Source organism: Rosa rugosa, chromosome 4, assembly GCF_958449725.1.
Source record: "Rosa rugosa chromosome 4, drRosRugo1.1, whole genome shotgun sequence".
NCBI lineage: Eukaryota > Viridiplantae > Streptophyta > Magnoliopsida > Rosales > Rosaceae > Rosa > Rosa rugosa.
This window is the reverse complement of record NC_084823.1, coordinates 52,636,402-52,649,352: the sequence shown is the minus strand read 5'-3', so window position 1 is coordinate 52,649,352 and position 12,951 is coordinate 52,636,402. Positions and strand designations below refer to the sequence as shown.

The following is a 12,951-nucleotide window of genomic DNA, read 5'->3' as shown; positions in this document are numbered from 1 at the left end:
AGATTTGGGGAAATTAAAATTTTTACAAACAACATACTGCTGTAGATAATTGATTGCATATTTAGAAAATTGGAGCCGAACTATGGTACATGTCAATGTAAATTACTGCCATAATGAAATATATGTGGATTTAATACTACGGAACTGTGGATTAATTTTATGTGATGTTCAAATGTATAAAGAGAGAATATTTGTCAGAAGACTTGAAGAAGACTTGTAAATTAACATGCGTGAAGTCATGAACCTAATAAGTTTTATGTTTGAAATGAGTCGTGTATAAGAATTTTCTCTTAGATTGATAAGAAATTTCCACAGGGTTTATATATAAGCTATTAACTTGACAAGCTAACTGATTGAATGCAATGAGAAAAATCTGACTTAGGCCGTGTTTTCTGGTGTTCGTAGCAGAGAAATATGTACAACCGAATTGAAGCTATCATATTAAATTACTAAATCTGCAGACAAATATTCCTTCTCGGAGGTATAGAATATAATACTTTAGAAATGAAAGAATATTACTATACATATTAAATTGGACAAAGCAACATCTCTCTCTCTCTCTCTCTCTCTCTTTTTCACACACCCAACAACACATAAAGCAAGGGCCATACATACACAGAAGAACGTCCACACAGACCCTTCAAAAACATTCTTTTTTCTCAGCTTTTGTACCCGGTTTCAAGAAAAGTGGTTTTCGCTCTTTTTGAGGATAACAGTTTCTTCTACCTTTGCTTCGCTTCAGCCATGGACACTGCTCAATGGCCACAGGTACAGCACACAGAGATTCACCAACCTCCTCCTCCTCCTTCTCCTCCTCCTCCTCCTCTTTCTTCATATATATGGCTTCTGCTCATTTTTTGTTCATTTGTGAATTATAAATGGCCTTTTGGTATGAGGATGATGGTGTTGTTGTTCAAGTCCCCACTCAAAATTGGTTGTAGTTTCTATCAGTTCTTAAACCATGTTTGTTTCACTTTATCTTTTGCTTAGGTGATAAAGGAAAAGAACTCCATATTTTCTTTTCTTTTTTGCTGTCTGATACAATTCTGAAAAGTGTAAAAAAAAGCAGCTCCTCGTTTGTTTTTATCTTCTTTGTCTTTCTTTTCCCTCTTTAAATTCTCAGTTTTCCGCACTACCAGTACTGATTATTAGCGTCTTTGTTTGATCTGAAATTTGGGTTCATTTTCTTAGGGAATTGTGGTGAAACCAATAGAAGAGATAGTGACAAACACATGCCCTAAGCCTTCTTCTGCGAATAATCTAGAGAGGAAACTTGCAAGGCCTCAGAAAGAATCAGCCCTAAACTGTCCAAGGTGCAACTCCACCAACACCAAATTCTGTTACTACAACAACTACAGCCTCACACAACCCAGATACTTCTGCAAGACCTGTAGAAGGTACTGGACTGAAGGCGGGTCCCTCAGGAACATCCCAGTTGGTGGAGGCTCAAGGAAGAACAAGAGATCATCATCTTCTTCCTCATCAACAACAACTTCTAATATTTCGAACAACTCATCAAAGAGGCTTCCTGATCTGATACAACCCCAAGGCAACCAAGGTAACCAAGGCCAAGATCTAAACTTGGGCTTTCCATCTAATCAAGTTTTTGCACAGCATCAAATCCCCAACATTGATCAAAACAGTGACAAGAACAACAACTCTTCTAGTACTACCACAACAGCATCTCACCTCTCAGCTTTGGAGCTTCTCACTGGTTTGACCTCCAGGGGTTTGAACTCCTTCATGCCCATGCCAGTGCCTAATTCAGATCCCAACAGCAGCAACAACAGTGCAAGTGTATATACATCTGGGTTTCCCATGAGTGAGTTGATGATCAAGCCAACCCTTAATTTCTCTCTTGATGGGCTTGGAAGTGGGTATGGGAGTGCTCTACAAGGTCATCATGTTCAAGAAAATAGTGGGAGGCTTTTGTTTCCATTTGAGGATTTGAAACAAGTGTCGGGCAGTGGTAGTGGAATTGATCATCATCAGCAGAACAACAAGGAGCATCATCATGGTGGAGACTCAACTGGGTATTGGACTGGAATGTTAGGAGGAGGAACATGGTAAAAATTTAAGAGGATCGAAATATTCCTGGTCTTTTTCTTCTTTCTTTCTTTCTGATTTTAATCTCTATTTATTAATCTTCTTCTCTCATGGTGGCGGGTGACTTGTTTGGATTCCTGAGTTCATAAGTACTAACAGATCATAGGATACATGGGGCTTTCTTAATTTATCACTTTGGATTTCTACTTTGTCTTGGTTTAATTATGGTGGGTTATTTTTTTGGAGCTTATTTTAGATTGGCTTCATAAAATTAAGGGCGACTTTTTATTGGGATACTACTACTACTACTACTCTATGAGGATATTAGAAGCAATGATGATCAAGAAGACCAGCAGGCCAGAATTTTTTTTAGGGTATGTAGCTAGTAGAGAAGAGGCATGCACTACTGTTCTTGCATAATGCCCTTTATCTCATGTAATTGATCTTCTCTAGCTATTTTATCACTAAGAGAAAGTAAAGGGCAGCCCACTGTAATTTGTCATTGGTTGGTTAGCTTAATTGGTACAATCAATAATTATTACATACATAATGTATAATGTACTACTTATGGATAGCTAAGTTAGCTAGGTATCTCTTTCTTCTCTGTTCTATGTGATGTTGTTTAGTTTAAGGTTTTATTAACCAGGACAGAGATTCTTCCAGCCATTTACAGAAAAAAGCTAGCTAAAGAGATTTGAAGATAGAGCTAGCCAGGTAAGAATCTCTGAACTTTCCACATGACTTTGCTATAAACAACTCTTCAAAAAAGTATAACCACCACCTCAGCTTATCTGATCTATCTCCATATTCTTACTTGGAACCAGTGCTAAACACCACCTGCCTCAACCAGAAATCTTAGCTAAGCTAAGCTCTAAGCTCTCTCACAGTACTCTCACAGTAGGTGAGGCTATTATTATCAATATATCCAAACAGTTTTGAAGACTCCTTCACAATGTCTCCCATTTATAATCTATTTCCAGAAATGATCATTGCTTCCATGCCACCCCTCCTTTTTTTTTTTTTTCCAAGTCTCACTGAAATGAGAGATTGAGAGAAAGATCTGACAAACCCTTGTTTCTTTGGTCCTTGTTGGGACCCACAAAAACATTCCCCTTGGCTAGTGTGCTAAAGAGAGAATAATACACCCCACTAAGTTGATCCATCCAGATCTGAACTCTTACCTCCCCCCAATTTTTAAATCCGATTTCTTTTGGTTTCTTGCTGTAAGCCACTTACATAATAACAATGCCCGCAAGGCCGGTGTTTCAGTATTTCACTTATTTTGGGTATAATATTAACCCACTTAATCTAGTTCCACCTAGCTCACTCTAAGGGTAGTTTTGGAATTGAGCCACAATAATCTAGGCCATGAGTTCATATGCTACATTGGTCCAAGCTGAAAATGACAAACCATATTCCTTGAACGCCAAGAATGAGGCACAGCCTTGAGAAACCTAGTGGCCGTTCCAGCTATTTATAGAAAAAGGGTCACCTAGCAAAGTCCATAAAAGATGGAAACTGGATCAATGGTGCTTTCCGGATCTGTAGTGATGTCTTTGGCCTCTTCCTGTTGTGCTTTAGTGCTTAGGTTTTTCCAATAAGTAAAAAGCGTGTCTCCAATTCATCAGATACTTTCCTTCAGTGAAAAGTTTAGGCCATATTGACGTATCTATGTGTTTGACAATGAGTAAGTCCACGTGGTAGACTAGAATTCAACTTTTGCTTCAATGGAGTGAAAGATCTAGTAGTCTTGTTAGCGAAGATTGCCCGTGAAGCGTCAGTTGTTGATATTTATAAAATCAACAAATATAGAGGTCCACATATAGGATTCTCTTAGCATATGAATAGGCCTGACATTTAAACCAGTAACCCGCAAACTCGCACGAACCCGCCTGTTTATTAATCCGTGCTGAAAAAAGCCCGCACGCCAAAAACCCGTAAATTAACGGGTTGTGCGTGCTGAACCTGTTAACTCAAAAAAAAAAAAAAAAAAAAAACCAATTACCCTTTTCTTTTCCCTCACCCAAAACCCAATTCTCTATCTCTCACAGAGAGGTTTTGCTTTCTCTCTCCAAAGGTCTTCGCTTTCTCCCTCCATTTTTCTCCTTCTGGGTCTTAATCTCACAAATTCTCATGCTTTCTATTAATCTCTATGTGGGTGTTCATCACAGTTTGATGTTTCCAATGTTTACTTTGTCTTTTTAGGTGTAGTGGAGTAAAGGCTGACACTTTAATGTGAATGAATATTTGTTCTGGATTTGATTTTCCTGCTTTTACTGGTGGGTTCAATTTAATTGTTGGTTCCAGATTTTTGAATTGGAGTTTTTTTTTTTTTTTTGTAAAAATTATAGCTTTGCTGTCATACCTAGATTTTGAAAATGTGAGGTATGATTGTTACATCTGCACTTATAATAGGGAAGGCATTGATGTGCGCTACCGGCAGTGAATCTGCTTGCAGGTTCCAATGGGTTTGAAAAGAAAAAAAATTATGTTCACGGATTTTAACAGGTTACAACAGATAACCCGCAAACCCGCCGGGTTTAGCCCGTGAAACCCGTTAAGCTAGGAAATTTTTATCGTATCGGCCCGTTAAAAACCCGCACTATACCCGCACGTTGCCAGACCTACATATGATAATGAGTCAGGTGGGGATTTTATCTTTTTAAAAAATAATAATAATAATAATTCATTCAAGGCTTCAGGCTGCCCAGAGCAAACCATATCAAATTGAAACTAAGTTTTTCCCACCGATAATTCAGACGGGCCAAATTAATTTTAGGTACCCTATAGTACAACAAATCCAAGTTTTCATGAACAATTACTGAAATAAATGATTCCAGGGGTTTCACAGGGCTACCTAAATAGTTTAACAAATCCATTTCCTCTAGTTATTGTATACAACCACAATACTTCTGCATTGAAATTTACCTACCAAAGACTTTGACAATGCTGTTTTAAGCGACAACTGATCATTCTCACGCACAAAAAAAAAAAAAAAAAAGTACAGCTCTCGTCTATGCCACAGCAATACAAAACAGGCCCTAAGTGAGTAAACTCAATAGTGCCATACCGACTTAAAAGAAAGCAGACTGAGGATGAAGATATCACTGCAATTGTATTATCTACATCACATCCGGGAGTTGCAGGTGCATTACTCACCGTAACTCTTCTATGTGGGAATTTGAGTGTATAATCATTGGGTCATAAAGTGGAAAATAGAAATAAATAACAATGAATGCAGCACCGAATTTCAAAATTATAACAAGAAAATAATGTATTGCACAATTCCCAGTCAGTATAATATGCAACCGAGAGAGCAGGAGGGGTAAAAGTTTCAATTCATTCAAAAAATAATACTGTTTCCAGTTTCAACATCAACAGGGATATACCATTAGATTTGATTGCCAATATAAACTAGACCAAGAAAACTGAAGTCAACCTTGTTCTTTTAGAGATCAGAGATCACCATTGATTCCAAATATACGAACCTTGTGCATGTTTGGGAACTTTGCCACTACCAGCACAAAAACTGCTAGTGTGTTAAAGAAGAGCATTGGATTTTGATAGTCTGTTGTATGAGATGCTATCAAATACCTGCAAAATCATGAATGAGTTAAACAAGATTGAGCATTAAAATAGAATAGCAGCATGTCCAAATAAAGATATACTTCCGTATCTTTCTTGTCTACCGACCAAAAAAAAAAAGTATTCTTTCTTGTCTAATAGGTCAAGTGCATTCCATTATACATAAGAACAAAATAAGTCTAATCAGCAAAAAGGTGACAAGTAGTTAGTCATGAAGGATTGACTGTATAACTATAACAAGGTTGAAACAAACCTAAGGATTTACATAATACTACTGTCCTTCATTTCACTAGGTCGTCAAAAAGTGTGATCTGTGAAGCCATTAGTAAAGTTCTACACTTATGAAGTGTGGAGATATTTAATGGTGCAACCATGCGTTCTCCAGTCTCCACTGTGAAAGAATTTACATTTACTTTTACAAATCCAATCTGAAAGGCTTATATAAGAGAGCTTAAAGTACTTGTGAAATATACATGAAAGCTTAAAATACTTGGAACGCTTAAAGTACTTACAACACAACAGGCACGACAGTTAGAAACTTTCTGTTTCGAGTGAGCTGGTTGCCATTGTCTATCTGCTCCCACCAAGTAAGCGCATTGTAGATACCTTGGTCATCAGCAAATGGTGTTCCCTTCTTCCAGTGAAAGAAATGGTACGTAACCTGAAAGGAAGACGTGAAGACAATCAGAACTAATAAGTAGGTATAAGTATCAAGAGGAAGATTGTATGTCACCAACTCTTATGTAAACATAGTGCGGTGGATAAACATTATTACACAATTGAGTAATCTCCAGCAATGCATCAACTTTTTACTTTTCAGAAAGAAACACATAACAGACACTTCCACACAGAATTTGCAGCAACTACTTAATATCGAGCAACTCGAGGGTTGTGAGAATAATATGAAGGCCATATTAGTCACTATTAATTGTGCTATTCCAAATATGCAAAACCTCAGAAAGCAGTGTTGAACCATAAATATGGATGATTTGAGCATACACAATGTTCACAAAGCCTATGCGCATCCAGAATTTGACTAATTTTCCCAACAGCATATCACAAAATAGACATTTCAAACTCTATATAATTACTCATCAGGACTTGATCAATAAGACATTTATCTCATTCTCCCTCATCCTGCTTAGGAAATCTAGTGTCTTCGGGGTTATGAGATGCGGCCGATTCTCTAAAAACATCTCAGAACAGTCAGATTCTTTCAAATTGCATCCAATCTACTACATCATCTTTCGTGTTCCGATACAGAGAGATTAACGTGCTCACTTCCACGAGTGTTTACCTATTGAAATTCTCAGCTTTGTTTTTGCTATTAAGCAACGAAATTGATTCAAATTCATCATCATCTACATCAAAACCCTAAGGATTCAGATTCACAATCCCCCAAATTTGACAAAAAATTCCACACACAGACGCATAGATGAGCAGGAAACTAAGCAAGCGAGCTAAGATTGGTAATGAAATCAAACAAAACAAAGGAGAAGGAAAAAGGAGAGATTTACGAGAAAATGAGCGAGGTGGACGATGGTCCAGGCCATGCCGGGAGAGCAAGAGAAGAGGCAGAGAACGATGAGCCATGAAAAGAAGACGATGAGAATGTAGGTGGTCCAAACGCCGGGGTACGTAAACCATTCCGTGTTCCGATTCAGATCCGTCGGTCGCACCGCCGTCACGTACATCTCCTCCTCCTCCTCCTCCTCCTCTTACACCGTTGGATTTCCGGATTTGGATATGTGCGGCGGAGATTGAACGGAAAAGAAGAGAGAGAGAGAGAGAGAGCTAGGAGATGGAGATGGAGATGAAGAGCGGCGACGATGAAGAAGGTAATGAGGAGGAGATGCTCATCATCACCAACCAGAAAGTCTAGTCGTGATATCAATCGTATTTGATAGGCATTTCCAAATCGTTTTTTTTTTTTTTTTTTTGGGGGCGGTGATGACTTAACAAACTGCTGGGTCCACATGGCTCGTTAATATCAAAATATCATGGGTTTTTTTTTTTTTTTTTTTTTTTAAAGAATTAGATTTGTTTTTGTTTTTGTTTTTTTTTTACTGAATATAGCATAGTACGTAAATGTCCAGTATTATTTGTTTGCGATGAATGCATTTTTAAAGTCGCACTGTTAGATGATTTCAACATAAATTAGAATTAGAATGAAATATCATGCTTGAAACTATGACATACTCGAAAGTCGAAACTGTGGTAGAATATCTTATCAAATGCCTATTTTTTATTTGTTAGAATTAACCTTAATATTGAAATAATATGATAATAAACAAAGTTTCATATTTACCCCAAAGAATGGTTAGAGTAAGCAATGATTGACCGCCAAGAAGGATATAATTGCCATACGAATTTTTAAACAAGAGCATGGGTGTGGTGAAGAGCTTTCTACAGAATCACCCCCAGAAAATCTTGGTCCAAGTAAATTAAAAAAAAAAAAAAAAAATTCTTCATTATTTTCGCCAAAAAAAAAACATGAACTTATTCAAATGCTACAGAAATTCAACAGTGTATAAAACTATGAATAAACATAAGTGGTAACCTTAGTTGTACTGGAGAATAATATGGGGAAAATGCATATAAATGAGGCCCAATCTTCTTAGAAGGAGCTCAATTATGTCAAAGATACATGAATGCAATGGAATCATTACCAGTTTGATAATGTCCTTCCACTGAAATAAAACAATATTACAACATATGAGAGCAAAAACTATCAGAGCGTAAGTGTGGCATTGCCAGCCCCATCCAATCCCTCCACTAATCTTCTCTTTGCGGACTTTGTTCTGAAACACCAGACCTCGAAAGCCTCGCTCAAGTCCGGATACCGAACCTGCTCGGCTCTCATCCAGTCCGCCAGAATGTCGGCTTGATCATTTGATGGTAACGCTAGTACTAAGGTGACAATGGCACCTTCGATGGTCTGGCACAAGTCTTCGTTCATCTTGTATGGAAAACCTGTGTCCTCGCTGCCCCTTTTATCCAAGAGTGGCTTCATCTTCCTAATATAAGGGAGCCATGACTTCAGTAATGTCAAGCGAATTGGAGCTGGAAGAATCACATTACCATACCCAACTGCTTCCAAGACTTTAGCAGTGACTTCTATGAGCTTAATCTTCAAGCCCCACATAAACGAATCAAGTTTCTTGTCCTCGATCACTCCTAAAACATTACTGGAGCTTTCAGCCCAGTTGGAAACGAAATCCTTCATCAAATCCATCTTTCCGAGTATGCTACACATCCATTCAAGATCCGATAAACTATGCATTATTTTCACATCTGCTGTCTCGGATGCAAGGTCTGGCTCCAAAAGTAAGGAAGACAAATCCTTTTCAAATGTTGCACAAATATGTGACAGACCTGTTCTTACCACTGATCTGACTTCATCATCTGCTGTGACCAACGGTGTATCCTCATCTTCTCCTAACATGTATTCGACTTGCTCTTGAGCAGAAGTTTTAAGCTCATTGCCGAATGGAGGACATGGTCCAACAATGGATGTGGCAACACGAATTGCTGAGATCAAAACAGTTTTGGTGGCAGCTAAATCAACTGGTTGGATCCTAGCTATTATGGGCATAGCTATAGGACCCAACTTTGATACAGCTTTTAAGATGTGCTCTTCTTCTTTGTCCTCCCAAGGAACAGCCTCCAAGTACTGGATACAGCAGGACACAATCTCGTCACACTTGAAGGAAACTGCTGACTGAAGAATACCGACAGCAGACTTAACAGAGTCCAATGCGTCCAAAATCAACTCTGTTGGAAGATAGAGCAGCCTCAACAGGTTGACATGGTGATCATAGTTGACCTCAGAGCAATGAACATTAATGGAATTACTAGGGTCTGGATTAGACAACCGTTCAGCAAAGTACTTGCTCCTTTTTATGAGAACAGATGAGTGGGAGTAAAACTGTTGGTGTCTTCCCTCTCTGTCCTTCAAGCAGATGACAACGTCGCTGGTATTCTGATCACCAAGTCTGCAAGGCTTGGTTTTTAAAGCTTTGTCCATGTGCGGCAACAAGGTTCATGCTTTAAACAATTGACAGAGCACACTAACTTCAACTGAAATTACAATTTGACATAGGCAGTTGGTCAATCCACATAAATTCTAAGAAATACAAACAAATTATGCACTCAAAAGTAGTTTGAACAATAACACGATCCAAAACACCACGATAACGTATTACGTATCAATAACTGAATATTTTCAAAGTGCTTTGCAAGCTAACAATAGCTGATCCATGTTCCATACATCTACACAAAGTATGAAATGTGTATAGAACTGACCACAGTTTCTTCAATGTTCATTAAACAATGAATTTCACAGACAATCATGACTCCATGAAACCCAGTACATGTTAAGAAATTACATCCACTAGTAACAAAGAAGACACTTTCACCTACAAAGTAGTATCCCAATCAACAAAACCAACAAAGCTCACAAATCAATTCCTCAATCCACATAATTCATGTTAAAATATCTACTAACACTATAAGCTGTAAATAATTAACGAGACAAATTAAGAACTAAACCCAAAAATGTTTCTAGCAAAAGATGACTAATTGTTGGAAACCCAATTGATTCAGGAAGTCCCCATTCAACTATTTGGCATATCAAATTCAAAGTTCCAATCTTTCTAATCATCCCAAAATCAAGATTCTTCCTTTCTTTCAATTGGGAATTCTTGAATGAAAAAAAAAAAACTCACCCCCTAATTGTATGAACCGCAGAAATGGGTTCCAAGCTTTAACTGCAGAAACCGGATCCGCTGTGAATTGCTGAATTTTCCGGCAGTTTTTTTTTTTTTTTAATTGAAAAGCGCATAGATGAAAGCCATCAGGTGTTTCCAGAGTTCTCTGAACTTCAGCTAATCAACTGAGAAACAAAAACTTTGAGATGTGAGTGTAGGGACAAAAGTTGTTTGAATGACCAAAATGGCCTGGAGTTTGATTGTAGCTAGGGTGATGTGTTAAGGGATGGGAGGAGATTAGTGTATTTCTTAAAGGGCAATTTGGTGCAATAAATGTACATCACTCTAGAATGGGGGCAAATGATTGGTAGAGAGACTGGGGTTATGTGTATGGAATTGGATCTAAGCATGAAACATATCTTTTCTTTCTAGTTAGTGTAGGAGGATCAACACCAAAAAGTTGGCTACTTTTTCTTTAGTTTTATCACAACTTGCACAAGTTGCAACCAAGTGCCGAGTTGATTCAATTTTCTAAACAGAGCCAAATGGAGTTTGCTATCAATGTTTCCTAATGCTACAGATATTATGGATACCATTTGGGCCCGAGCTCCCAGGTAATTAGAAAGATCAGTAGCTTAACTAAATTATCAAGTCATAATTTATGTATCTTATTGGTAAGAGTCTTCAGGTATAGAACCCCCACATTCGGGTTTGGATTCTGCTGATGTTGATTGAAGTTTAAATCTCAATCTATTCTTAGTGGCTAAGGAGAATGAAACTTTTGAGAATACTGTGCGATCTTGATAAAAAATAATAAAAAAATAAAAACATTGTTTTTGTAGTTTGTTCACTTTCTTTCTTCTTTCAACTTGAAAATTTTTCAAGAATTAGCCACAACCTCTGTACCTCTATTCACTAGAGTTGGGTCTTTTTAGTGACTCTGCACCTCCTCTTTATTTGATGATGGTTGGGGAGATTTCTTGTGCGTTTAGCCAGATCTGTCTCTCATACAATCATTAATAATTGAGTTATTAGCTTCGAGAATGCGAGGAAGGCTGCAATTTCCCACAACACATACTTCGACAATAAGAAATTGAGGGTATAATTTTGTGATAATGATGGTCCCTGCTTAACTAATTGTTCATTTGAGAAATTAAGTTTTCATGGACATGCAGTGGGAATGCCTAATCACATACAATTTCCAATTTCAAAGTGAGAGGAACATAGAGACTGGCCTTTAAGGCCGATTTTGAGGACGTTGGTGGCCACAAACTTGACTTCAATGTCGAGAATCTTTTTTTTTTTTTTTTTGAATACATAATGCGGAAAATCTTCTATCCTTAACTTTTGTTTGGTGTTAATATAAGGAAATAATATTTCTTCTTCTGTTAAGAGAGAAGTGCGAAAACCCATGTGTGTACCCTCCGGCGGCTCGCTCTTGTGGCGGCGTCGTCGGACGGGTTTGGAAGGGGCCTAGTGCCCGGTGGTGGTTGTCCACGGAATCAATCACGTCAGAGAGGAGGCTGCGTGGTGGTTTCGCTGCCCAAAATGCGAGGTGGCGGTGCTTGCGGGCTCGGTGGCTTGAGTATGGGGCTGGGCTCAATCTCCCCACGACCGGACGACGGTCAGCAAGAGGCGGCGTCGCCCAAAGGTGTGAAGGCTGGATCTGAGGGGATCAGATCGGATCGGAGGGTTTCAATCTGGTCTGTGTCGCTTGGAACCTTCAGGTGCAGAGGAGCGGATGGGAGTGGCGGCGATGCTTACAGGTGTGTTGGGGAGGATGGAAGGATGGAGGGGCTGCTGGAGTTCGCTCGATGTAGGAGGATGGTCGTCGGTAGTAGGACGGCGTGGATCTGGTGTGCTGGACGGTGGCAAGCTGCTCGGTTTTCCTCTTTGGTTGGGCTGACTGGGCTTTGGGCTCTGGGCCCAAATTCCCTTTATTTTATTTACTTTATGTTTTATTGTTGTTGGTCTTTAGTAGGTAATGATGGCTATATGCCATAATAAGTCCCTGTCAGTTTAGGGCAGGGCGACGTGGGCTTAGTCCCGGACTGCACCTTTTATGTGCCTGGTTTGCCCTAGTTAGGTGACGAGTTCCCAAATGGTCGCACCCTCATAGTGGTAAGATGAAACTGAGTGTCGCCAGAGCTATTCTCCAGCAGCAACATAGGGGGAAAGCTGTGCTAAAGCTGGTAATTATGCTATGTTGTAATCGGGTTACATATCGAGTTATCTTTCCGCTGTGTCACTGATATGTTAAAGCAAATGGAGTAGCTATTTGTGCACTATTTGCTAGTTGGTGCTTGTTAGAATACAAGTCTCCTGTAGAGATTTCTGATATTATTTCGGAAAATACTCTAGATGCTTATTGTAATCAGGGGTTTAGGCTCAATGTCCCCCCTTGTATACGACAGTTTCATTAATCAAGGCTTGAGGGCAGCCGCACCAGCCCTTTATTCAAAAAAAAAAAAAAAAAAAACTTTTGTTTGGTGTTTAGTGGGTTGGTATCAGGGTAAATCTGGAAATCTTTACTTTAACAGAAGCTTATAGCTTTGGTCTGTTGCTGAACTGAAACAAGTGTCAGCTTACTTATCCAATTTGAAGATTCCTA

The 12,951-nt window shown here is 38.7% G+C and overlaps 3 protein-coding genes across 3 annotated transcripts; 1 reads left to right on the top strand and 2 right to left on the bottom strand.

The window, feature by feature from the left end:
• The first annotated feature begins 548 nt into the window (after nucleotides 1-548).
• Nucleotides 549-2,548, top strand: LOC133746506 (dof zinc finger protein DOF4.6). The gene is made up of 2 exons (XM_062174677.1): nucleotides 549-768; nucleotides 1,192-2,548. Exons 1-2 carry the CDS (start codon nucleotides 745-747, stop codon nucleotides 2,068-2,070), a joined length of 903 nt encoding a protein of 300 aa, XP_062030661.1. The 5' UTR covers nucleotides 549-744; the 3' UTR covers nucleotides 2,071-2,548.
• A 2,818-nt stretch (nucleotides 2,549-5,366) lies between these two features.
• On the bottom strand, nucleotides 5,367-7,523 carry LOC133707337 (uncharacterized protein C119.09c-like). The gene is made up of 3 exons (XM_062132890.1): nucleotides 7,149-7,523; nucleotides 6,144-6,292; nucleotides 5,367-5,640 (listed from the first exon to the last, which is right to left on the bottom strand). Exons 1-3 carry the CDS (start codon nucleotides 7,323-7,325, stop codon nucleotides 5,502-5,504), a joined length of 465 nt encoding a protein of 154 aa, XP_061988874.1. The 5' UTR covers nucleotides 7,326-7,523; the 3' UTR covers nucleotides 5,367-5,501.
• Nucleotides 7,524-8,139: 616 nt separating this feature from the next.
• LOC133746003 (BTB/POZ domain-containing protein At3g05675-like) lies at nucleotides 8,140-10,760 on the bottom strand. The gene is made up of 2 exons (XM_062174163.1): nucleotides 10,359-10,760; nucleotides 8,140-9,711 (listed from the first exon to the last, which is right to left on the bottom strand). Exon 2 carries the CDS (start codon nucleotides 9,656-9,658, stop codon nucleotides 8,363-8,365), a length of 1,296 nt encoding a protein of 431 aa, XP_062030147.1. The 5' UTR covers nucleotides 9,659-9,711; nucleotides 10,359-10,760; the 3' UTR covers nucleotides 8,140-8,362.
• Between the last annotated feature and the right edge of the window lie 2,191 nt (nucleotides 10,761-12,951).